Source organism: Phocoena sinus, chromosome 12 (assembly GCF_008692025.1).
Source record: "Phocoena sinus isolate mPhoSin1 chromosome 12, mPhoSin1.pri, whole genome shotgun sequence".
Lineage (NCBI taxonomy): Eukaryota > Metazoa > Chordata > Mammalia > Artiodactyla > Phocoenidae > Phocoena > Phocoena sinus.
This window is the reverse complement of record NC_045774.1, coordinates 13283799-13309031: the sequence shown is the minus strand read 5'-3', so window position 1 is coordinate 13309031 and position 25233 is coordinate 13283799. Positions and strand designations below refer to the sequence as shown.

Sequence of the window (25233 nt, the reverse complement as noted above, 5' to 3'; positions counted from 1 at the left end):
TTGAATCTTAACCACAGCTTAAAAGGTATGCTCCAGCAGTTATTTTTAAAATTTATTTTCAGAAAAAGGCTAAGATATTGGAAAAACTAAAATTACTATCGTAATATAAGGTAATATAAAGAGTGAAGCATGTTTTATTGCATGCTGGAATAGTTTGTTAAGAGTCTTTTTCTTTAGGCTTATTAAGTTACTTAATATTGATTTTAACTATTAGAGCTTTAATTATGTTGAAATATTATTCTTAACTGAGAGTTAACTTTAACTTTTTCAGTAGGTTCATGAGCACCTGTTAGTTTCATTTTTAGTGAGAAATTTAGAAAGGGATATTCTGAATTTTACTGGATGTCAACAGATATATGTACCCCTTTTTTTCTACAAATCAGTATCAATCAGAATTGTTGAGTTTTTAGGTGCAAAATGAAGTGCAAAGAGAATTGCCCTTATTCTCACCAAATCCTTACTGCAGATCTACAGCATGCAAGACATCCTGGAAATGTCTGGAAATAATTGGGACGTGGTACCTGCCCCTTTGCTTCCTATCTGGGCCAGCCACCTAATAGACGTAGATGCTCAGTAAATAATCTTTGAATAAAAAGCATCATGAGTACAGGGGGGAGGAGATAAGGTGCACAAAATACAGCTGTGAACACTGGATGAGGCAAATATGTCTAGCTACCGTGGGAATTTTTATAGAACAGCGGAGTTACTGCTGTATGCCAGGATGAGATTACTCTGTAGGACAGGGTTTCTCAACCTCAGGACTACTGACATTTTGGGCCAGAGAATTCTTTGCTGTGGAGGCTATGCTGTGCATTGTAGGGTGTGTAGCAGCAGCCTTAACCTCTAACTCCCCCTGCCCCCCCACCTCAAGTTGTGATAACTGTCTCCAAACATAGCATCGTATCCCCTGGGAAGTATGGTTGCCTCTAGATGTGAACCTTTGCTGTTGGGGATGTCTTTTAAGGGAATGGGGAGGAGAGTGGCCTTCCCTGGCATAGGAACGAAATGGGGGCAAGCTTAAGTGCAGGAGGATTTATCAAGAAAAATTAATTTGATGTGACATAAAGGGGTGGTGTGTGAAGTGGGCTAATATGAAAGGATGCTGGGTAGGGATATGGATGTGCTGTGTGCATACTTCAGAGTTGGAGTTTTATTTGGGAGGCAGGGGGAACCTATTAAGTTGTTGAGTAGAAGGGTGACAGGATCAGAGCCTTGCATTTTAGGAAGATGAATCTGGCAGTTATGAATGTGTGACCTGGATTAGAGTTAGGATGCAGGGGACTATTAAAGTAGTCCGGGAGCAGCAATTGTGGACCATGGTGGTGATAACGGAATCAGTGAAGTTTAGGGTATTTAGGAGAGTAGGCATTAGAGTAAACTGCATATGAGGAAGAGGAATCGAAGATGCCTACAATTTAATTTACAGAGAGGGAGAATGGTAGTGCCGTGAAAGAAACTGAGATCACACAATGAGAAACGGGTTATAGAGGAATATGACGTTTCATTTTAGACATAGTGATTTTTTATTTATACATCTTTAAAATTTCCATTCTGGCTGAATGAGTTTTGATTAACTGATGTTGTAGGCCGTTTTGAAATGAAGTTCAGTTTTGGTTCTTCCCGAACAATACACCAGATTTCTAGACAAATAATTTTAGATCTAACTGCCTTTTAGACATCTTTTTAGTGCCATGAAGTTAGGTGTTGAAGAGACAAGAATGAAGAAAACAGTTTTGTCCACTAATGAAATGATGTGAAAGGGTTAATAATACATTCCATTTCCTGACCACCCTTTCCCTTTTCCTTATTACGCACACAAACCTGAGACAGGAGTAACCCAGTGAGTTTACTGCCTTGCCATAAGTGCTTTCATACTGTTGTGTAAAGGGCTGTGGAATACTAATGAAGAGCAGTTGACTGCATAGGTGCAAAAGTTCCCTTTGGGTTGGACCTTGAAGTCTGTGGAGGTAATTATGTGTTTTAGGAAGAGAGGGCAGGGAAGGCAAAGGCAGGTGGGAGCGACATTGGGTGCTTTATAATTCAGGTAGCTGTGTAGATGCATAGTTTGTGCAAACAGCTACAAAGTTCTAAGGCCCTTAAAATGTTAGACATAGGGTTCTAGTAAGCTTCACGCCAAAATTGTTGCTCTATTCTTACCTTTTCCTGGGTTCCAAAAATTACGTTTGATCATACAGGAGTAACTAATTTAGATTAGTGAAGTGTAAGCCAATGTCAGTTCACAGACCAGAATTTGTCAATTACTCCACAGGTGTTCATAAGGCACATAGTGATACATATCTTAAAGTTATATTGTTAACATTACCAAAGTATTATGATAATTTTTTTCTAACCAACTGTGATGTTCTAATGGGCAGGAAGTTTGAAAATTGACGGAAGGTTCTTTCCCACCTTCATTAGTACAGCTCTCACACTTTCTTTTCCTGTGGTGTAGAGAGGGAGGGAGTGGTGAAGCATGGGGACAGAATGAGTAGACTTTTGGCTCTCCCTTGTTCATAGAATGAAATACAACATTCAAGACCTTTCGTAATCTCAGTGCAACTTTTCTAATTATTACCTGTTAGAGGAGGTAAAGAGAAATTGAATAACAGTATACTGTCATATTTAATAACCTGTAGCTATGTCCCTTTCATTCAAAAAGGAAACCAAAAGACCCAAGGGGAAAGTGGTAAATCTGGGAGACACAGGCTTGCACTGGGCCTTGTGCTCGGTGATGACGACTGCTGAATGAATGCGTCTTGCTGCTTCTTGCGTTGCTTAGGTCACTAAGAGGGGCATTCATCAGCTGTTCCTGTGACGGCAGAACAGAATGGCTTTCATGAGCAGAGCATTACAGGGTGGAGGGATACTCTGCAAATTAAGATTCTCTGATGTATTTGATAACGTTTGGCCAGCTTAAATTCTTAACTGTCTTTAACGGTTTTTCTACACCTCCCTTTTAGAGCAATAAGATGAGAAATTATCAGTATAAAATTACTCTGAAATTTAGCACATGCTGGGGCTTTAAAGGGAATTTGGCTAATAAATGTTGACTTAAAGAGGAAACAACTGCCTGACAATAATGCAGTTTTGAATTTATGTAGTATGTTTATAAAAATTAATACTGTTGACTCAAACACATGAAAAAATGTGCAGTTTTGAGAGTTAACTAAATGTCTCCTAATCCTTTAACATTTCAATCATATAACCGTAATAGTGAAATCACTTTTGTTTCTCTCGAAATCCTACCTGGTTGTAACTACCATAAATTTGACATTTATTCATCATCCACTAGGTAGAGCTCTTCATAATTGTAGTTCTTCGTTTACCTCATGTTTTCAAAATATTCTCGAGCCAGCATTTCTAGCTTTTCTCACGTTTTTTATGGGGTAACTGACATGTCCTGTGTCTTTTCCTTTTTTGTAGTTAAACAGCTTGAATTTATGACTGCTTTCTGCAGTGAAGCACACACCGTGGGAGAACCATGGGGGGGTCTATTTCTCAAGCACACTACTTTATTTGCTGTTGCTCTCAACACCAAGAAGTCTTTTACCAGCTGTGCAGCTTCAGGCAGACATTCCTGTGCTCTCCTTCCCTCTCAGGCTCAATTCTCTGAAGTCAGGCTTATCAGAAAAAAGCTAATCATAACCAGGATTGCCAGGGAAAAAAGAACAACTTTTTAAATGTTATGATAGAAAAAACTATACTGATTTAGCTTTAAGCTCACTTTCAACAAATTCTTATTTCACAAGGGTGAAGTCATTTTTTAGCGAATCTAATACATCTTAGCATATCAGAGCATTCAGGCTGGCTTACTTAACTGTATATTTTAATGACAAAAATGCCAAGTCACAGGAAAGGGAAGGACTATGCAAAACTAACCTACTCTTAAGCTCTTAACTTCCAGTTTGCAGGAACTACTGTGACTTGAGGAACAAATGACGTGACCCATAATAGTCTCGCCTTCTCAAATGAAAATTCAGTGCAGTGTCATGATAAAAAGGGGGCAGCGTTTGGCAGGGCTGTTCTAGAATAAGGGAAATTTAAGCAATATAATCACGTATTCCCATCTGTGATTCTTAATTGGATCCTGGTTTGAAGAAGCCAGTTAAAACATTTCGGGGAGAACTGGGGAAAACTTGAATTGGGTGTTTGAAGATGTAAGGGAATTACTGTGAATTTTGTTAGGTGTGATGATAGTATATGATTAAGTAGAACAGTGTCATTTTTTTTTACATACAAGCTGAAATATTTAAGGGTGAAGTGTAACATATTTATAACTTCAATTACTGAAACTAAGCAATGAGTATGGTTGTGCCAGTTACCGATTTATTGCCTTTGTGATACTGGAGCCAGGGACCTATAAACATTTCTCCTGTGCTGGCTGGTACCATGTGAAGCTTTGTCAGTTGGGTAGGTGGACAGACAGTGCACGAGGAAGGGGCTTCTTTTGTTTCTGTTTCTATGCACAGCTGCCAGGGGTGCTCTTGGGACACTGATGGTTAATTTTATGTGTCAAGTCGGCTGGGCCACAGGGTGCCTAGGCTTCTAGTCAGCGTTACTCTCCAACAGGCCTAACTCTCCACCTGGAGGGAAGGGAAGCCCTTTCCAAGGGTATTCTTTCCTTGGGTATTCTCTCTCAGTCCTAGAGTAGTAACCTTTTATCTCCTAATAGCTAATCCCATCGTTGGTTAATTTTTTATATCAAAATTATCCCTGTTCAAACTAAAGGTATGGTTTCTGTCTCCTGACTAGAACCTTGACTAATAACAATAATTACTGTCATATTTCTACTGTTTTATGTTTGAAGTTTTCCTTAAGAGTTAAACTAAATTTCTGATCATTCGTTAAATATTTTACATAAAACAAAGGACTGTTTTCCTTTCTTGTAAGAGTTCAAAATGTACAACCAGAGTCATGACTATATTGTAATACTTTTTACTAATAAATTGAGAGTTGATTCATATAAATTACCTATGTATTAAAAACATGTTATTCCCAATTGTGTTAACTCATGTGTTTCAAGAGAATACTGGTATGTACACAATGGACTTGCTATAATAGAATTTTCATAAGCTATACAAGTCTTTAATAACAAGTCAACTTAAACTTTGTTGGAAATAATTTCTACCAAAGATTCATAATTAGCATAATCCTTCAGTGACTGTACAAGTTCATCCAGTAGGTACTCTCCTTGCATAAAAGCTTCAAGATCATGAAGTGACTGGTTTATTCTGTGATCTGTGACCCGGTTCTGTGGAAAATTGTATGTTCTTATTTTCTCTGACCTTCCTTTAGTGCCAATCTATATATTAAAAGAAAAGAGATATGAAATACAGTTAAATTCAGGGCAACTAAACCTACAAATTTAACTTACCTGGAGATAAAGCTCTTGGTTTATAATTTACAACGTTAAAAAGCAAGTTTTAAACATTCTGAATCCTCAAGTAACATGGGAACTTGATAGAGAAAAAAGAATATAGGCTTTAAAGTCAGACAGATTAGTATTTGAATTTTGAACCCTCTGCCATTTAATACTTTAAGACTTCAGGTAATTTATTTCAACTCTATAGTTTTCCCCGTTTGTAAAATACAGACAATACCTACTGCACAGTGATGGTGCCCACACACAGCCTGGCGCACAGCTGATATTCAGATGCTATAGCTGAACACATATAACCTCTGTGAACTAATCTGGTTGTCATCAGTGATGACAAAGTTATAATAAGGAGTTAACATAAAGTCAAATGTCAAACAGGAAGTAAGTTCAGTTTGCTTTGCAACTTTCTTCCATAATTTTCAAAGGATTCAAAATGAATGGGAATTCCATATACCTTTTAAAAATAACTTTGGTGAATGAGAAAGACACCTCTGAATATAAAAAACAGGGCAGAGGTGTAAGATTGCTATAAAACAAGTATAGCCCTTGGTTGAGCTACTTGAATTATACTCTAATTTCGACAAATACACTGAAGTGATTTTAACACATACAAAAACTTGTTTATCTAAAAATATTTTTTTTTTTTTTTTTTATGCGTTACGCGGGCCTCTCACTGTTGTGGCCTCTCCCGTTGCGGAGGACAGGCTCCGGACGCGCAGGCTCAGCGGCCATGGCTCATGGGCCCAGCCGCTCCGCGGCATGTGGGATCTTCCCAGACCGGGGCACGAACCCGTGTCCCCTGCATCGGCAGGCGGACTCTCAACCACTGCGCCACCAGGGAAGCCCCTAAAAATATTTTTATCCTTTAGAAGCATTTGTAAGATTTCAGTTTTACCTGAATCTTTCTAGCATTGTATCGTTTACTTGTTTGTTCTTCTACATGCAGGCTGTATAGTTTTGCACGTAACTTTTTCATAGCCATCTCTCTATTTTTCAGTTGAGATCTCTCTTGTTGGCATTCGGAAACAACACCTGAATAGTGTTATGAGAATTAAAGAGTTTTAATAGAGAAATCTTCATTTATTATCAAGGAATACTCCTTTTCCTTCTCATTCTTTTTCTTCTTCCTTTATAAAGGGAAAAAATAGGACTCTAATATAAAAAAGGAAGACTGTAAACTTAACAAGTAACTTTTACAGTTATCGGAAAACTGAAAATTTGAGTTATAGCTCAAAGTATTTCCATATTGAAGGCATACGTACTAAACAATAAGCATTAGTCATTTAAAATGGATTATTTTCTGGTACTTTCAGCTAGTCACCATAATTTTTTTTTAAGTAATAACTACTCATTATACAAACTGAATTATAAAAGTTAATCTTATTACCAGAGTTAGTCACTATTAATATTTTTGAGTATTTCCATCCACTTTTTCTTCTATTCCTGTTTATATAACATGTATTACATAAGACATCATCTTCAAGTTTAATGTGAGGATTTCCTCATATTAAAAAAGAAGAAAATGAACCCAGCACTCCCCTCAGCCACTCTCAGTCAACAGGAATTATGACCGAGATCATTTACAGTAGGCGGTTCTTGTATTCTTTCTAGACAACGGAGGTCTGTTAACCATATGCTCTTTCTCACATGTAAATCAACAGTAAAAACACGTTTAATAATAGTGTACTGTACACTAATAGTATTTTGAAGTCTTAAGGAATATTGAGTTATAGCTCCATTGCCTTACTGTCCAGAATTAAGACAGAACCCCTAGATGTCTGCAGATGGACTTAATGGAAAGAAGCCCCTGAAATTACCTGCAAAACTTTGCATATAAGCATGTTTTTCTGGGTAGCAGGTCCAAGCTTTCATTTTCTCAAAGGAATCCATCTCCTCCTCCCTCCAAAAAAGGGTAAGAACTAGTGATTTAGACCATTTTTTGATAAAGAAGAACCCATGATATTACGTCATTGTGAGGATTTTTTTAAATTAATGATATAGTCACTAACACGGAAATTACCTGGGCTTAGATCCCTCCCTCTTTCTGGCTTTGTAATTATCCTGCAGAGTTTCAGCTAAGGATTCAAGATAAATCAAGTATTAAATAACAACTGTATTCCTCTGATAACTGACGACCTGTGTCAGTGGAAAATTAATCAAGTCATTCAGAATTCAATTTCTTTCTTCACTGTTTTATGTTGAAGAAATAAGTACATACCTGTCGGGAGATGAACTATCCGGACAGCACTGTCTGTGGTATTTACGTGCTGCCCCCCAGCTCCGCTGGCTCGCTTAGTATCAATTCTCAAATCTTTAGGATTAATCACCAGATTAATCTATATGTAAGAGAAAAGTTGGGATTTAAAAAAATTACATGTATGATCTGTTCATAGAGAAGAACTGTCTATTTATAAATACATGTCATGTATAGAATTTATATAAGGTTTACAGAAGGTTTAATTTTAAGAACAGAAAGTAGTTGGAAGGATACCATTTTTTAAACTTTTCTTATTGGAAGAGCACATTATCAAAACATAAGGTAAAAGAAAAACAAACCCTCCCTCATCCTCAAAAACTGGACTTCTCTGTAATTACCCTCTTCTTACCAAGAGCAGAACTCAGAAATGTGAGTAATAGAAATGTGAATATAATAGCTAAATGATTTGAGCAAAAAGACTTTAGCAGAGGGGGAAAAAAATGACACTAGCTTAAGAACTAAAGGAAGGTTTTATTTTGTTTAATTTTAAATGAAGGAGGATTTAAACATATTTAGAGGCAGAGGAGAGACAAACGGAAATGTTAAAGGCCAAGAAGTCAAGGGTATAGACTCAATTCATAAATACACTGGGGTCTGACATCAGGATAATGCTCTGTCCTGCGAGTCACCATCCAAAGCACTGTATTTAAAAAGCTCTTTCATGAACCATTACAGCCCAGTCTGTGAGATGTCCACAACCCCAGGAGCAGGAATCCTATCATTCACAGGGTGGAATCCTATCACAGCAGGAATCCTATCATTCACAGGGTGGCTCCTTCTTACCGCTGCTGGAAGAGTGAAATGAGATGACATATGGACCTCAGTCTTCAGTCTCCATCTTTTTCTGAAAACTCCTTACATCTCCAAGATGCTTAAGCCAAAGTGACTATATCTAGGTGTGGCTCCTCCCATCTATCCCATTTCACTCTCTCCCTTAACTGTTCTGTTGCTCATCTAGGCTTCACATAAAACTTAGACATGAAGAAAGGAACTCCATTAACCCTATTAGAGAGAAACCCTCAAACTTCCTTCTCAAATCATTCATATTCCATTCTGAAAAACAAGTCATATATTTCCTATCACTTTTCAGCAGAAGGGATATAAGCAAAATAGAACTTCCCAACTAAGCTACCTTAAAAATATTATACAGTCTGAGAATTTATCTGTGAAAATAAAGTATACTCATTATGAACACTGTAGCAATATATTTCCATTTTAATATGATTGGGTTGAAAGCAGCAATTTTGTTAAGTAATAGTTATCCTTTGTCAAAACAGGATTCTCGCTGTTAATGTTCTGGGAACAAGTCACACAAAGCAAAAGTCTTTATAAAGGTAATCACTCTCGAACTCTATTTAATATCGTTTCTCCTGTACATGGTCTCAAAATAGCTACTTGAAGCTTAGTGGTGGAGAAAAAATAATAAATAGGCAATGTAAGATTAGATCACTTATATATCCTTAATTCTTACCATCTACTGTTAAAATCATACTTTTGGACTGTGAGATGTATTTGTAAAAACAACTCAAAATACATGATGCAAAAGAGACACTCAATTCAGTAAAGTGAGTGTTACTCTGGGGGCAAGGCACTGTGCTGGTCCCAGGATTCCAAGGAGAGGGGCCTGTGGTGCCTCACCTCAGTGGGTTGGGGTAAGATCGCCACAGTCATGGTGCTGGTGTGGATGCGGCCTTGCTTCTCTGTCCTGGGCACTCTCTGTACTCTGTGCACACCTCCTTCAAATTTCATGTGCTTGTAGGCTTCTGGACCCCCAATGCTGGCAGATGCATGTCTAAGGCCACCTTGAAAACATTGGGGCAAGGGAATTATTTTATTTTTCCTACCATTTATAACAACTGACCATCACGTCTGCCATCTTGAAATATATTTAAAAGAGCTACATAATAAGCATATTGATTATAAAACATACTGAAAACCTTTAACAAGTCTATGATATTCACTTAATATCTTTATTTCATATAATTATTAAACATAAAGCATTTATGGTGTTAACTGTTCAGTAACACCTCTAAAGGACCACTTTTAAAAGACTATTAGTCATTCAGTGGTTAGTACTGAATGACTAATGTTTTATAGGCCATTTCAAACTTGATATATTTGCATTCAAAATTATTAAGGAAATGATAAGCATAAAGCTACTTAAGCATCCTTATAAATTATAAAGCCTAGTCATGAACTTTCCAACCCTTTCCTAAAATATATGTAGATAGATAAATCTCTACTTTTTCAAAACAGTTTACTGACCTATTTCACTTGGAAAATATTCCAGGGTTTCAAAATGCCATCCTTTAAATGCAGCATACTGCTGATACATATCAAATATCTCTGAGGTAAACAACATTGCCTCCTGACCCCCAACTCCTGCAGTTACCTCCAGGATCAAATCACTTTCATCCGTTTCTTCTGAGGGAACCAAAAGTAAGATAATCTGCAAATACAAAAATATCACCCCTCCTATAATTAAAAAAAACCCTCAATGATTAGATGTAGGATTTTAAATATTTAGAGTTTCCCTAAGCAAATAATTTAATATTGCTGATTACGGTTCAATTATTTGCCAATTAGAACCATATAATGCATAATTTCCAAAGATATTAACGTTATAACTACATTATAAATGCTATACATGTTCAGCTGACACTTACAGGTGTTTCTATTTCTTTCTGGTGTTCATGTATACATATCTGTTCTCTACTCAGCTAATAATTCAGTGCTTGCTGTGAGTAGTACACTATATTGTGTACAGCATACAAAAAGATTCTAGCTCTGTCCCTGGAAATTTATAGCCTAGTATGGCAGGAAAAAAACACTCAAATTGCATTTGTATTTTTTTCTAAGCTTCTTTAACATGGAAGAGAAACTTGCAATTTTGGAACTGGAGAGGCCTTTAGAGAAGATCTGGTCCAATTCCCTCATTTTACAAGTAAAAGAAAATGAGAATAGAAGTGAGATGACTCGTTAAAGAGCCCCGCGTTAGTCACTGCCCTAACAGGCACAAGAACTCAGACCCTTGTGCCTAAATCAGTCTTCCTTTCATTACAATTCTGTGTTTCACACTGCAGTATGTTCTTATTAAGGAGATACAGAAAAAAGACTTCTTAGATGAGGTGAATTAAGAAAAAAAGCTGCCAACATTTATTGGTTCTTTAATGTTGACAGGCACTCTGCTAAGCACTCTACGTACTTTAATTCTTAAAACATCCTGGGCAGGTTCTATCAACAGCTCCACCTTAAGAAGTGAAAACGAGAGATGGGGCTTCCCTGGTGGCGCAGTGGTTGAGAGTTTGCCTGCCGATGTAGGGGACACGGGTTCGTGCCCCGGTCCGGGAAGATCCCACATGCCACGGAGCGGCTGGGCCTGTGAGCCATGGCCGCTGAGCCTGCGCGTCCGGAGCCTGTGCTCCGCAACGGCAGAGGCCACAATAGTGAGGCCCGCGTACAGCAAAAAAAAAAAAAAAGAAGTGAAAACGAAGTTTAACTCCAGTTGCCCAGTATCCTACAACTAGAAAGCGGAAGAGCCAGAATTTGAACCCAAGGCTACCCAAGTTCTGAAGTATCACTTTGTGTTGGTCAGGAGCTATACTTGCTTTCCTACTTTTCCATCTCTCTGGCCTGTGCCAATAGAATGTGACCACTCAAATCTTGAACTAACATGACAGAGTTTACATCTGTTAATTACTAGCCAATGAACAGAAACCATTAATACGTATGTCCTTCTACGTCACAAAAAATTTAGAAAATGGGTAGAAGGCAAGCTACATGAAATCTTTCACTCTATAGTGGAACTTTTCTTCTAGAGTGGTGGTGGGGACATTAATTTTTGGTAAGTTCTGCACTTGGATAAAGGGAATCTCTAAATTAAGCACCTCCTTTCTAGGATCCTTCCTCACCGTATCATGTTCTTTCACTTATATTTCCAGATATATCTGCTGTAAACCTTTAAGCTATGCTTTACAGAATTAATGAAGAGTGGATCTAATTTCATGATCCTTCATCTAACTCTGTATGTTCTGCAGTTCTCCTAGATAAAAAGCCAAAGCAATGCAATTCCATTTTAAAAATTCTAAGGGCCTATTCTAGGCTGGCACTGTAATAGTGTCAGAGACACAAAGATAAAGAAATGTTCCTGCTTCCTCCTACCATCGCTCCATAACCTCTTCTTCTCATCGTCCATCCCCATCCTCACCTCTCTTCAAAAAACAAAAGAAGGAAAATATACTACCAACATTTCACTGCCTTTCTGGCAAATCCTATTAGTGTGACAGTCATCTTTCTTTCAGAGTTCTATCAATACAATCCTTTTAGTATGATAAAAAAACAGGGCCATGGGGAGTATGCTTTTTCCTTCTTTAAAAACCAGTTTATAATTATAAATACTAGCAAGCTGCTTAGTTCTTGACTTGCTTTTATAAACTTCTAATAAAATACATTAGAAGTAACAGCATGCACGGATGCTTTATTCCTTGCACAAATACCATACCTGATGCTTCAATTGAGCTATTTCTTTCTGACATGAAGTTATTTCACTCTCTGCAAGTTTCCTTAAGTCTTCATTTTCATCTAAGAAAAAAAGGCAGCAGGTTAACTTTTCCTTAATTAGTATTAAATTGCTAACAGAATTCAAGGTAATAGTTTTATTGTTATTGTAGCTTAAGGGAAAAATAACAATTATCCTGTCCTTTTAATAATTTATTAATTTAAAGCATATTATGCATTAGTTTTCAAAAGCATGTAGTTAAAAAAAATTTTTTTTTAAGTTTTTCCTGATGACAATATGTTCAAAATAAAAAGAATCTCTATAGAAAAATATAAAGAAGCTACAAAGCTTTTCTGTAATTCTGCCTCCCCAAAATGTTCATATTAACTAATATGCTTTTAGTTTTCCAACTCAGACTCTACAATAACAAATGAATACACTGAGCTAGTTAGAAAGACTGGAAGGGGAAGAGAAGGTACCACCAGTTAGACCAAAACTGAGTTAAAAAGTAGGAAGTCATTTGTCTTACTAGTAAATGCTTCATTAATATAAAAGTGTCCACCTAAATAAACATATAGACCCAACCTAATACTGACAGAATATTTACATGAAGCAGTCTTCTCTCTCAGGCTTTACCTAATTCTTATTTCATCTTTCAGTTTTCATTTTTACCGTACAAAATATACCTCCTCATTCCTCTATCCTGTGGACCACATGCAGCCTATAGAAAGGAGACAGGCAGAAATTTTCTTAGCTATTACAATTTTGTTTCTGTTGAAAGAACAAACTCTATCAGCTGGAATGTTTATTCATGTATTAACAGCCAATTATGCTGGGAGCTGGGGATAATATGTTAAGACCTGCCCTCAAGGCAGGATTTTAGATCATTTTACTTTCCTTATATTATTCTAGGGGAGAAAAACTCAAAAAAATAACCTAAAACATTATGTGATTAAATACTAAAATAACAGCATGCTGAAGGATTTTTTGTTTGTTTTGGGGATGGGCAGAAAAAGGAAAGAATTAAGGAGAGAATGACAACAGCAAAACGGAGACAGGTGAATATAGGGAGTGTTGGTGGAATGGCAGGGAATTATTTTGGCAAGAATTTGGTGAAATGTAAAATGTGCTTAATTAGAAAAAGGAAAAATGAATTCTAGCCCTAGTTCAACCACCAAGGTTCTCTTAGGGCAATACACCTAACTTCTGAGTCTCAGTAATCTCAAGAATAAAATGAAAGATCTGAGCTGGATGATCTCTAAGGGGCCTTTCAGCTCTGAAATGCAGTGTTCTGGTAAGGCTAAGGAGACTGGAACTAAAGTGTAGAAGTAATCTAATTTAAATACTACATTTTATTTAATGCAGTATACCCAAAACACTACCAATTTCAACATGTAATCAATATAAAAATATATTTTTTAATATTAAGGCTTTGTGGCTGCTACTTGGACTTTAAGCTTTGCTTAAGGAATGAAACCGATTTAATTTTTTCCCAAAGGATACTATGTCTCAACTATACAACTGCATTAGTCTCCCATTTTCCATGGCATCTTCAGTCCTATTCCAGGCTGCTTCTAAACTGCCACCAATCAAGATTCCTAAGCAAGAAAGCTATTCCTATCATTCACTCCGAATCTGAAAGCTTCTGCTGGCTGGCTTCTGCCAACAGGATGAAATCAAACTTTGTAGGTTAGTACTTGAGCCCCCTTACAAAATGGTTCCAACCTCCCCTTTCTTGGTTAACATAGAGTTCAGTGATTAAGAGCATGAGATTTGGGGTCAGTCCTATCCAAGCTCCATTCCTTACAAGCGGTGTCACCCGAGCTGAGTTATTTTATCTTTATGTCTCAGGTTCCTCTTCTGTTGAATGAAGCTAATAGAACCTACTTCATAATTTATTACGTGAATTGTATGAGTTATTAGATAAAGGAAGCTAAGCAAAGCCTGGAATATGGCAAAGGATCAGTAAAGGTTAAATTATTATTAAATCATCTAAGGGTGGGCCTTTATCCCTGTACAAGTCTTTCCCAACAAGTTCTCCTTGCTCTCCTAGGTTTTTATTGATACATATTTTCACTTATCATCTGTATTATAATTAACTTTCTTGCCCCCAATAGATTGTGACCCTCTCTAGAGCCTTTCCAAAGTGTGGGCCACAGACCAGCAACTAAGCATCCCCAGAAGCTTGTGCAAATGCAGAAACATAGGCCCCATCCAGATTCGAATGGACATGAATCACTTGGGAAATCTGTTAAAACCGCATGTTTCTAGGTCTCAGATTCCGAGTCTGGGTTTACTTAGCACGAACCTCTTCTGTCACTTTTGCGGGTGGTCCCTGTACCACACTTAGAAACGCTGCTCTCGAGCCCATAACAGGACTAGTGCCTTATTTGTCTGGCGAGCTAATCTCCTGCTATTAAATACGCAACCAATAAAGGTCAACTTAAGTTTTGTAAAAGGGCGCAGAGCACTGTCAAGGGAGCCCAAGGAGAGGATGGGACAAGAACTCAGATGCCTTGATCTCTGATGCAATCAAAAAGGGCTGCAACCGAGCAAAGACTTCAGACTCGGAGAGAGTGTGGACATCTGAGCAGCGGCTTAGTGGCAAGGGCAAATGAAGAGTCAAGAGTCTGCTCTGAATTCCGCTCCCCTAGGCACGGCCCTTACCGTGTAGCAGGTGCCCGGTCTCCTGCAGCTCCTGTTCCTTCTCGTTCAGAAGCTTGGCCACCGCCACCAGCTCAGGCCGCCTGACCTGCAACTGGACTTCAGACCCTACCTGGCGCTCGAGGAAGGTCCGTAGGGGTCCGCCGCGGGCGAATAGCTCCTCCAGTGGAAGGCTACCGCAGCTTACGTGTCGGCGGGCCGGGCCAGCAGCCTGCCGGGCCCACCGAAAAGCGCTCCAAAGAAACCTTGACCGCATAGCTACAGCCGGATGTCCGAAGCGGACAAGAGCCGGAAGTTCCGGACGGAGCAAGTCTCGCGCAGCTTGGCAATAGGGGCGAGACCTAGCCAAGCACCGTCCGGCGCACGCGCAGGTTTAAAAGGGCCTCCCGGAAGCCTGGTTGGGAACTTCCGGCCAATTATTATTAAACGGTGTATTATTTGGGGAGGCCGGAAGTTGAGGGACAGAGCCGGAAGCGATAGGGGAGGGTCCGAGAGACCTCGGGCACCTCCTCTAAAGGCAAGGTCAGACACACCTCCTTGAACGAGCGGGGGCGGAGTGTTAGACCGGAAGGAGAAAGCAATAGGTTGTCATTACGTTTTCTGACGTCGAAGATTTGTCTCCCAGGCTCTCAGGATTTAAAGTACAGCAATGGAGGGCAGCCTACTGTCCGCTATAGGGGCTGAGGTCACAGCACGGTTGTCCTCTCTCTTGCCAGCCTGGACTGTCGTCTCCAAGAGCGACTTGTAGGATGGTTATCAGTGTGTACGTGTGTTTACTCTTACAATATTCCTGCTCATGTTTCTCTTTTCGACGGTGGTTAAGGTTCGTATTAACAAAGACGTGACAGGTAGACTCGAAGGCAACCACGAGTGATTTAGCAGTCTGCTTTCCTGCCCTTTATCTGCCACTTAATTTACCTGCTTTAAAACGGCTTCCTTCCACACCGAGTCTCATGCCCATTCTCACTTATTCCTTGTTACTCAGCTACTTTTTAAGGTGGTTGAGCCGTTTCATGTTGCAACTAATCACAGCCCAGCAAAGCCTTCAGAGTCCCGCCTCCGGTAGCCCCGTCTCCCCAAAACCACCAACCTCCACCCCCAAACTTGAGAGTGGATTAGTGCCAGGAATACTGAAGTTTACTGGTATAATGCTTTTGCATTTTTCAAAAGACCTTTTCATAGCCCACCAGAGGAATGTACATGAGGGAATAATACAATCTAGACAGGCCTGAGGATGCAACGGCTGAACGTCCAATCTGGGAACTCCCTCTACCTAACTGGTTTGAGCAGGATTTACTGAGTGGTGGTGTAACTGTACAGAGACCTAATATACCCAAAATCTTCTTACTTATTCTTGTAAAAAAATGGTAAAATACGGGAGCCCTTGACAAGGTTAAGTCATTCTTAAGTCATCTAATCAGAATTGTTGAGGTTAAGTATAAACTCTTATAAAATGAGCTTGCATCGTTTCTTTGCTCTCTCTATACAAATGCAAAGTAGAATGAGCTGACTCTCCAAATAGTATAGAACAAAAATAGGTTTTGCTACTTAGAAGCTTCAACTAACTCAAATCTTCTTTCACTTTGAATGTGTATTAAGCCACACTACTTTATAAAATTGTTTTGCTTTAAAAGTGATCCAAACCCAATTTTAAAAATTCTAATCCAAGTATAGAACAGGACTGATTAGGTTGTCTGTATCTCTTTTAGGAATAGTTTTTTTCCAAGTCTAAACTCAACTTTGAATATTAGTTTAAGCATAGAAATTGTGGGAGCTACTTGAACTCAACATAAATCTCTCAGCTGAATTCTCAAAACGAGTTATTTCAAGAGTATAGTTTATTATTTATAAAAGGTGCAAAAATGTAACAAGTGATAACCTTATAGAACAATGTAAAGAATCCTGCCAGCAATTATTTTCCCTCAGATGTGTAAGCAATTTAAGCAACATAATTAAGTGCACCTTTACTCCTATAGTGTTACACCAATGAGGAAACAGTAACTTTTCTAAGGATACATTGGTGAATTCTTTATTCAAAACATTTTTTAAAAGTCAGTGTAATGCATGTGCATTTTACAATAATATCCATAGGTTTCCACAATATAGTCAAATGAAAACAGCTTTAGTTTTACTTTGAAAACTCCAAGAAATATACACTGTTCGAGATTTCTGCATTTTTCTCCGTTATGGTCATGCTTAAATTCTATTACATGTTGAAAATTCCGGCATTTTCAGGAAGTCTGATATTGTACATAGGTAAAATAATAAAATAGATTCAAGGAAGGGGGCATAAAAACCCAAAACAACTTAAGTTGGTGGAAAAATAATCTGGATTATTTATTCAATTTATAAGTACCTACAGTTATTCTGGCATTGCAAAATAACCAAACATGGCATCTCAAGTTATATTCATGCATTCAAAATTTCTTTATGGTCCACTAATAAATATTGGTGAAGTCCAAGATAGGGATATAGATTATTAAGTACAATGAACATGGTAGAAAAAATTACACACGTTCAATATAAATTTTACAGAACCAAACACATTGAAATACTTTTTAATATTTAGCAAACACCCTAAAATCATATACAAGATACACTGTATTTATGACAAATAGTCTAAAGCAAGGGGGGAAAAATCAAGCCTTTTACATTATTCCAGTATTCAGTGTTCATTGTTCAGTGGAAGGCAATATAGAAAAGTACTCAGCAAAATTATCATCAATTTAGATTACCTTTTATGACAGTAAAACTAAAATCTTCACTATCCAAAGGATGCAGAGGATTAAGGTAATCATACAGGTAGTTCAAGGGAAAAAAACTTTCACCTCCTTTAAGTGAATGTTCAAGCTAACACCATTTTGGAGTTTTACTTTCCCATATCAGTTTCCAGTTCATTATATTTTCTTCATAGTATTGGTTAGCAGTCACTTAATGGAACCTAGTAGCAATGCTGAGGAATCTGCTCAGAATATTTTTATCTCAGTGTAAATGTCCAGTAAATTTACGTCCAGTATACCCTCTTAAAAAATGTATCACTTTACAGTGGAAAAACCTAACAGACACTACCTCAGCCAGGTGATGAAGTTCAACATCGACAATAATAAGTCGTAATGAATGACGGTATGTACCTTTGAATGGTGTGATATGAATGGCACTTCTGCCGTCTTTCTTCCAAAAACTGGTAACACCTGTCTAATCGTGGGAAAAAGATCAGACAAATTCCAGTTGAGGGCCATCTTACAAAATTCTAGACCTGTACTCCTCAATACTGTCAAGGTTACCAAAAACAAGAAAAGTTTGAGAAAATGTCACAGCTAAGAGGATACATGATGACTAAATGTAATGTGGCATCTTGAATCCTGGAACAGAAAAAAGACAGTTAAAAGCTAAGGGAATCTAAATAAAGTGTAGACTTAATAATGCATTGATATTGTTTCATTAATTGTGACAAATGTTTCATGGGTGTGTCATATATGGGTTCTATCTATACTATCCTTGGAATTTTTCTGTAAATCTAAAACTATTTTAAAATAAAAGGTTTAATGAAAACTTTGATGAACATACAACTGCCTTTTATTCTTTTATTTACTTATTTTCATGATAAAATTATTTTAAAAATCATACTACCTTAATAGTAAAAAGAATGCTTTCTGTTCCGTGCCAGTCAATGTTTTCTACAGGCCAATCTCTTGGTTTAGTTTTACCTCTAACCACCACATATTTATTTGGCAAATTAACTGATATTTATATTCTTCCTATCCTTGGGAATGTTTTATTTCCTGTGGAAATAAAATTTTCAAATGATTTCTTTTATTTAAACTTTGATTTAAACCTACAATATTATACACACACACATATGCATATGCACATCTAAATATATCTGTGTGTGTGTCATTGAAAGAAACATACTTCTTGTTTGTAGCTTCAGTGTGATGTTGGTGAACTGAGAACAGTGATTTTGAATCACATTATTGAACGAAGCAATAACATATTCATATATTCCTCTGTCTTAAAATAAGCTTGGTTGTATTTTTTAATGAATAATTAAATCAGATTTTTAAAGTATAGTTTGAAAAAAATCGGGGGAAAGTGCATTAAAATGGCATTTAATACATACATTCTTGAAAATAGGAATTATTATTGAGCTGGAGAACTTTGATAAAATAGTAATATCATATGTAACACTTCACTCTTTCCATGTTTATTTCATTCCCATGGCCATCCTGTAAATTATTATATTCCTCATTTGAAGATAAAGAAACAGGCTCAGAGAGGATAAGTGATTTGCCCAAAGTCATATGAGACAGAAATGTAACTTGAAACCAAATTTATAATTAAAGGCTGGTATCTGGAAACAAAACTTATCGCTCTGTGCACTGTTGTGTGTTGCAAGGATACTACTAAGAGTGTTGCAGAGAAGATCTGAAGCAAGTTTTTGGTATCAGTTTCATTGGTAAATATTTGAAGTTGCAGCAAGTAAGGAATAACTAAACTTTTTGCAGATTGAGTATTGTTTTCTCAGGAGAACAAACATATTGGTCAGAAATTTTTTAAAAACTGAAAAGAGCATGCAAATATAAGTGTCTGAAAACTATGAAAATTAAGGTCATAAACTGTCAACATAAATACACAGGCAAAAAAAATTCTGGAAATATCTTTACCACTTTTCAAAATAATTTGCCAATGTATCTAATGCAAAGTTTTCAAAACTCAAGTTTGACAGGGTTCTATCTATAGACATTTTGGACCTAAGAAATTTTAGGTGGCTTATTTTCCTATTTTCTGATTGTATGTTAAATTTCTTCCTTGTATATTTCTTCCTCAACACATCTGGTATATTGCATTTTTTTGCAAATGTAGTTTGTTACAATTACAATATGACATTTTTTCCAATGTAAGTTAAAAGTGTATAGAAAAAAATGGATAAATTCAAAAAATAAGAATCAGGTATTATTTTAAATCAGCTTAATGGGGTGAAAGTGTATTTTTTTGCCCCTAATAAATAAATACTATTTACTTATTTCTACAATCTTTTTGCAAAACTGAACTATCAGGTAAATATATGATACACATTTCATTCCACAAGTAAGAATCTAGGCAGCATTAAAGGATACGAATAAACACCCCATGCACCATGACCAAATATCAGAACTGGTCATCCTATGTACATATTTTAAAATTGAAAAAAAATGACCACATTATGGTCTTGATTTTTGCACTTCATAGTGTTGATATCAAGATTGTGTTTTGCTATTGTTCTCTTGCCAGTGCACCTGCTGTGCTTAGAGCTGCCCTATAACACTGTCGGGACATCTGTATTACCTTTAGGTAACATAATAATAGTTATCCAGAGTAAAGAAGCATCATGCATTCATTATTAGTGTGATCTATGTTCCAGATCCATCTCTGAAGAAATCTCTCCAATTTATATAAATATATGTATACATATTCATATATAATCTATATCCTCTACTTTTCTTTCCATTATAGACACATCTGAAGTTAGGCATTATTTAAAGAGCATTAACCTCTTTCTGTGTGCATTAGCAGATTCTAACAGTATACAAAGATATCTTGGCAATGTAAAATATAAAGTGTACTTTCTAAAGTGCTAATTTTTCCCCAGGGAGGAATTTACTCACTAGGAAAAATCAAACTCTACCAAAACAAATATTGTGCTCTTGGAATGGTAGCATAGACACCAGTTGAGGGCTTTTTTTTGTTTATTATAGCTCTGTAATTAAAACTGAAGGATTATACCATACTTTAAAAATTGGTAGAGTTGCAAGTACACAGACATACTCTTACATGGAAACTTTAAACGTTTTGAAATTAAAAGAGAAACACTCCCCTCCCCTGAAAATAGGAATTTAGCAGGGAAATCTCACGTAACATCTGATGTGTAAATCTACTCTAGAATCATTCTCAACACAACTTCCTAATCAGATTTCAAAAGGATATACTAGCTTCAAAATCTGTATACTACAAATGCCCAGAGTTAGAGATTAGGACTCTTTATAAGGGCCCTTATCTTTTACATTTGGTAAAATATTAAAGGTATTGTCAAACAGACAATTCATCTAATAGTCCAAAGTATCTTATAAAGATAACTTATGACTAGCAAGTCACCATCATATATAGTAACAACAAGAATATAAAGTCTACATTTAAAAAGATTGATGCATGCAGTGTATCATAGCATATTACATATTTTCTAGTCATGTGCCTCAAACACAGCAACAAGTATGATATTACAACATATATGTGTATACAGCATAGTAGCATAATTCTAATCAAGAAAAAAATTAGATAATTTAGGAACAATAAACTTCACAATAGAAGTGATGATTATTTTAGCTTTTTCTTCACTCGTTAGGAAAAAAATACGACATTTTGTAAACATCTTCATAGCTATCTTTTTCACCATATTACTGAAAACTATTGTTCAAATAGTTAATATCTAATTGACATGGATAAAGCATGTCTTAACACACTAACACTTTCAGACAGAAACACGCATTTGTTAAAAGAAATAATTATTATAAATATTTTCTATCTTGTATTTTAACTACATTTTCATAAATAATGTATTTAAAAGTGCTGAATATAGTAGGATAGTCAGCAACGCCAGTGTAAACAGAAACGTTTTGTTTTCTACTCTGCAAACTTTTTTTTTTAAATCCCATTTTGTCAAACACTGCAACAGTTAAAATATTTGCATAGGGAATAGATAATAGCCCTTTTAATCATATCTCCTGAATTCTGTATAAGTTAGAAAATCAAATTCACTTAAAAAAGCAATTCTTGAAATGTTTTAAGTTTATGGAAAAAGAAAATTACGATGTCAACCTTTCAAGTAAAATAAATGTTAAAAAGAAAACCCCAAACTTGATTTTTTTAAAAAAACTTTAATAAATTAAAAAAATGAGAGGTAGTTAAAAAATGACAAAGGAAACTTATAATTTTAATATCCTTAATATAAGGCCAGTATTCTTAGTGGATATAAATATGTTTAAAACTTTCATTTTAGGTTACTCAATATTTATTAAGTTTAAGATTAAAAAAATAGCCTCCAGGGGATGTTAATATTCAAATGTAACACCTTGATATAAATATGACACTGACTTTTGTGTGTGTGTGCGAGATGGGATACTGTTTTCTTGAATGTCAAAAGTACGTGCCAATGTCAGGCAAGTATTTTTTGTCTTAAAGATTTAGTAGTACATATAAAAAATAATACGGCAGCTAAAAGATTTGAGCACTGTACTGCCTTTCAATTATGGATCAGAATGGTTTGGTTTTAACATTTTTTAAATAAGTCATTTTTAAGATACTATGTGAAAACAGTTAAGGTCTGAAGTAGAGAATTGTCTTCTAGAGAACCCCTATAAAACTTTTCTTGCTTAAAAACTTAGCTTTTCTTGGATTTCACTTTCAAGGAAAATATGCCACAGCACAGATGCTATTCATCAAAAGTTTTATGATGCTACATATAGGCATTCCTTTATTAAATCCTTTCTTTATATTCCAAAACTAAGTTATCAAGCTTATTATTTTTTTTTGCTAAAGTACATACTTTACACAACCATTTTAGAACTGGAGAGCCAGTCTTTAATAAATTAATTACAGTATTGGACATCTGATACATAGATTCATTTTCCTCTATTACAGTTAAAAACAATATCACTCTTTGATTTGTCTTTGAGATAGAATATCTTAAAATTGTTTTGTGCTTTTTTTTCTCTTTTCTTCATATATATATATATGAAGAAAACTCTTCCGTAATGAAAATGCCACAGTTTTGGCAGTGAACAACCAGAGGAATTCCCCATTAGGATTTTCCAACAAACAGAGATAAATAGCTCTTTTTTCATGTACAGAAATATTGGCTTCAAAATTAGTGTACTGAACACAGTATATAGCATGTTGAATATCATAGTTACAATTTAAAAATTGGCTTTTTCTGTCTTAGATTATATTTAAAAATGCAAACCACAGACAACTTTTTGGCAATTATTTCTATAAGACCATATTGCACGAAAGTCCTTAAATACAGATATAAGTTATGCCATTGGCTTAAATATTAACAACAACTACATGGCAAATGAAGCAGTTTTACTTTGCACATGCAGTCTCTGGATACACTAGGAGACTGTTCATAGGACTACAAATACAGTTTGCTTGCAAGTAGAATGCGTGTTGAATGAAACAAACTTAATTTGGCAATTCATTGTTTCAGGTGGTATTTTCTCCAAACGTAACCATGGATAACCTTGATACAAAATGGAGACAAAGACCATATGGTTGTATTTTCACAGTAGCCTGAGGAATGCTAAACTGTAGTTCTCCAGGAACTCAGTTTCAGGTGTTATTTAACTACTTTTATTTCTCATCCCAGCCCTCCAAAATGATTTTTTAAAAATAAAAATTAAGATTCAGAAGTAGAGCTGGCAGTACTTTCAACAAATGACTTATAAATCTGAGAGTTCAAAAACCTTGGGAAAGAATCTCTGTGCATTAAGGTATATATCTGAAGTTGGGCATCTTCATACATGTAAGCATTGGGATCCAACAGATTTCTGTTGATCACCTCTCTAACTCGAGAATCGAGGCTGACCTAAAAAGAAATAAGAGCAGATACATTAAATAATATTTTTTCAAAAGATCTCAACTAAGTAAGTATAGATTCATGACATTTCAGAGGAACCTCACAGAATAACTCTAAAATCTTGAGGTTAGGGGCTTCCCTGGTGGCGCAGTGGTTGAGAGTCCGCCTGCCGATGCAGGGGACGCGGGTTCGTGCCCGGGTCCGGGAAGATCCCACATGTCGCGGAGCGGCTGGGCCCGTGAGCCATGGCCGCTGGGCCTGCGCTTCCGGAGCCTGTGCTCCGCCACGGGAGAGGCCACAACAGTGAGAGGCCCGCATACCGCAAAACAAACAAAAACAAAAACAAAAAAACAACAGAAAAACAATATCTTGAGGTTATGTTTTCAAAGGTTACGTAATAACCCTGCATACTTTTCTCCTTCAAAAGTTGAATTAAACAAACAAAAAACAACTTTTAAACCAGAATTTTAGTTCAGATATCTTGGCTTACTTGGATGTATCTTTTCTACGCATTCACTCAGGAGTTTTTTTGACAATTTCTATTCATTGTTGCGGTGCTAGAGAATTCCCTGGCCAGAATACAAATTGACGTCCTCCTATTATGAGACTGCTGGGGTAACTCTCTTGATGGAACAAGGCAAAAATCTGGTGGAGAGTAGTTCTCTGTCAAAACTTAACACGCATATCAAGTGCTGATTCCCAATAGTTTCAAATCCCAACAAGTCCTCCCGTGTCAGAAGGACACCAGGAATGTGGAAGGGCTGAGTAGAGCAGAACGACAGCACACACTCTTCAGCTCTTCTATTTACCTGGCATGGCATAGGACACTCTGTGTAGCCCATACCTAGGAATACATCCAAAGGTTTCTGTACTAAAGATTAAGCAGAATATTTACTTGAAATTCAATCTCTGAAAGGAGAAATGTAAGTAGGAATTCAGAGTACCCATTAATCATACAGTGTTATTTGAAAAGTGTAAAGAAATTAAATTCTGCAAGTGATTCAGTTTTGTTTTTTGTTTTGTTTCGGTTTTTTCCTCCCTAAATGCTAATCTGGTTGGAACTGGTAGAGCATGCTGAAATGGGAAGGGGGGGAAATTAAATACCAATAAATGCCAATAAATGGGAAATTAAATACCAATAAATGGGAAAAGAACTAAGGTCTGCTCTGAAATGACATGTTAGCAACACCCTCTAAGAGGCAAACCACCTCAGAGTCTTGATCGGTGTCCATAGTTCTCACCGTTGAACAAAGACTAGGGCATTGTGATCCACAGTTATTTGTCTCATGACGTACTCAAGTCTATACAAACCTTTCATATTTATAGCTGAACGTTTTGTCACAAGCATTTTGCAAAAGCCTTTTTGGTTTCGGCTTCTTTTCCCACCCACTGTTTGGACTAAGCCTGGGATCTGAAACAGTCCCAATGACGGAAGCCACTTGTATTCCATTTGGTGTCCCCAGATGCCTGAGCTCAGCAGCCCATGTGGTGTTGGGTTCCTAGATATACACCGGGGATGGCTGCTAAGGGAGGATGTGTCGGGAAATGGTGATCCAGACTAAATTTCTGTGGTTTAGCTAGACTAACATATATAGAAAAAATTAAATGTTTCTTGGCTGAACTATATATTCTTCTCTCTAAATTCTAAAGAAAGAAAGAAAAGATGTTCTGGAAATGGATCGTTTACATTTTATTCTCTGTGTTACTGCCATAAGAGGTCATCTTCAAGTACCAAGTAATAAAAAGTACAGAATTTTTATCTAAGCTTTCTCTTTAAAAAGATCATTCGTTTTTCTACTCAAAAGGAAAATATTGACATTGGAGTT

At 36.6% G+C, this 25233-nt stretch overlaps 2 protein-coding genes across 6 annotated transcripts in view; both read right to left on the bottom strand.

Annotated features, from left to right (window-relative positions):
- Positions 1 to 1481: 1481 nt before the first annotated feature.
- On the bottom strand, positions 1482 to 16329 carry MTRF1L (mitochondrial translational release factor 1 like). 3 transcript variants are annotated; one of them, XM_032651147.1, is made up of 7 exons: positions 14800 to 16316; positions 12136 to 12215; positions 9900 to 10083; positions 9273 to 9436; positions 7596 to 7713; positions 6273 to 6409; positions 1500 to 5302 (listed from the first exon to the last, which is right to left on the bottom strand). In XM_032651147.1, the coding sequence occupies exons 1-7, from the start codon at positions 15050 to 15052 to the stop codon at positions 5102 to 5104; spliced, it is 1137 nt and encodes a 378-aa protein (XP_032507038.1). In that variant the 5' UTR covers positions 15053 to 16316; the 3' UTR covers positions 1500 to 5101. The 3 variants fall into 3 exon arrangements, 2 of the variants coding, with proteins under 2 accessions (XP_032507038.1, XP_032507039.1); XM_032651148.1 differs by lacking the exon at positions 1500 to 5302 and having other exon boundaries at positions 6275 to 6504; positions 14800 to 16326; XR_004352524.1 differs by having other exon boundaries at positions 1482 to 5302; positions 6273 to 6504; positions 9273 to 12215; positions 14800 to 16329.
- Positions 16330 to 16517: 188 nt separating this feature from the next.
- RGS17 (regulator of G protein signaling 17) overlaps positions 16518 to 25233 on the bottom strand; it is an 87926-nt gene continuing 79210 nt past the window's right edge. For 2 of the 3 annotated variants that reach the window (XM_032651151.1, XM_032651150.1), the window contains exon 5: positions 16518 to 23416. In XM_032651151.1, the coding sequence (XP_032507042.1) occupies positions 23228 to 23416 (189 nt within the window). In that variant the 3' untranslated portion in view covers positions 16518 to 23227. The remainder of the gene's footprint in view (positions 23417 to 25233) is intronic. The other variant, XM_032651149.1, reaches the window with a different exon arrangement.

What these genes read in the sequence shown, in the direction of transcription:
- MTRF1L (XM_032651147.1), bottom strand. Translation starts at nt 15,052, where the DNA reads ATGCGGTCAAGGTTTCTTTGGAGCGCTTTTCGGTGGGCCCGGCAGGCT. An exon ending in GACCGGGCACCTGCTACACG is followed by an intron (nt 12,216 to 14,799) that starts GTAAGGGCCGTG and finishes TTTTTTTCTTAG; the next exon opens with ATGAAAATGAAGACTTAAGG. An exon ending in ACAATGCTAGAAAGATTCAG is followed by an intron (nt 5,303 to 6,272) that starts GTAAAACTGAAA and finishes TTTAATATATAG; the next exon opens with ATTGGCACTAAAGGAAGGTC.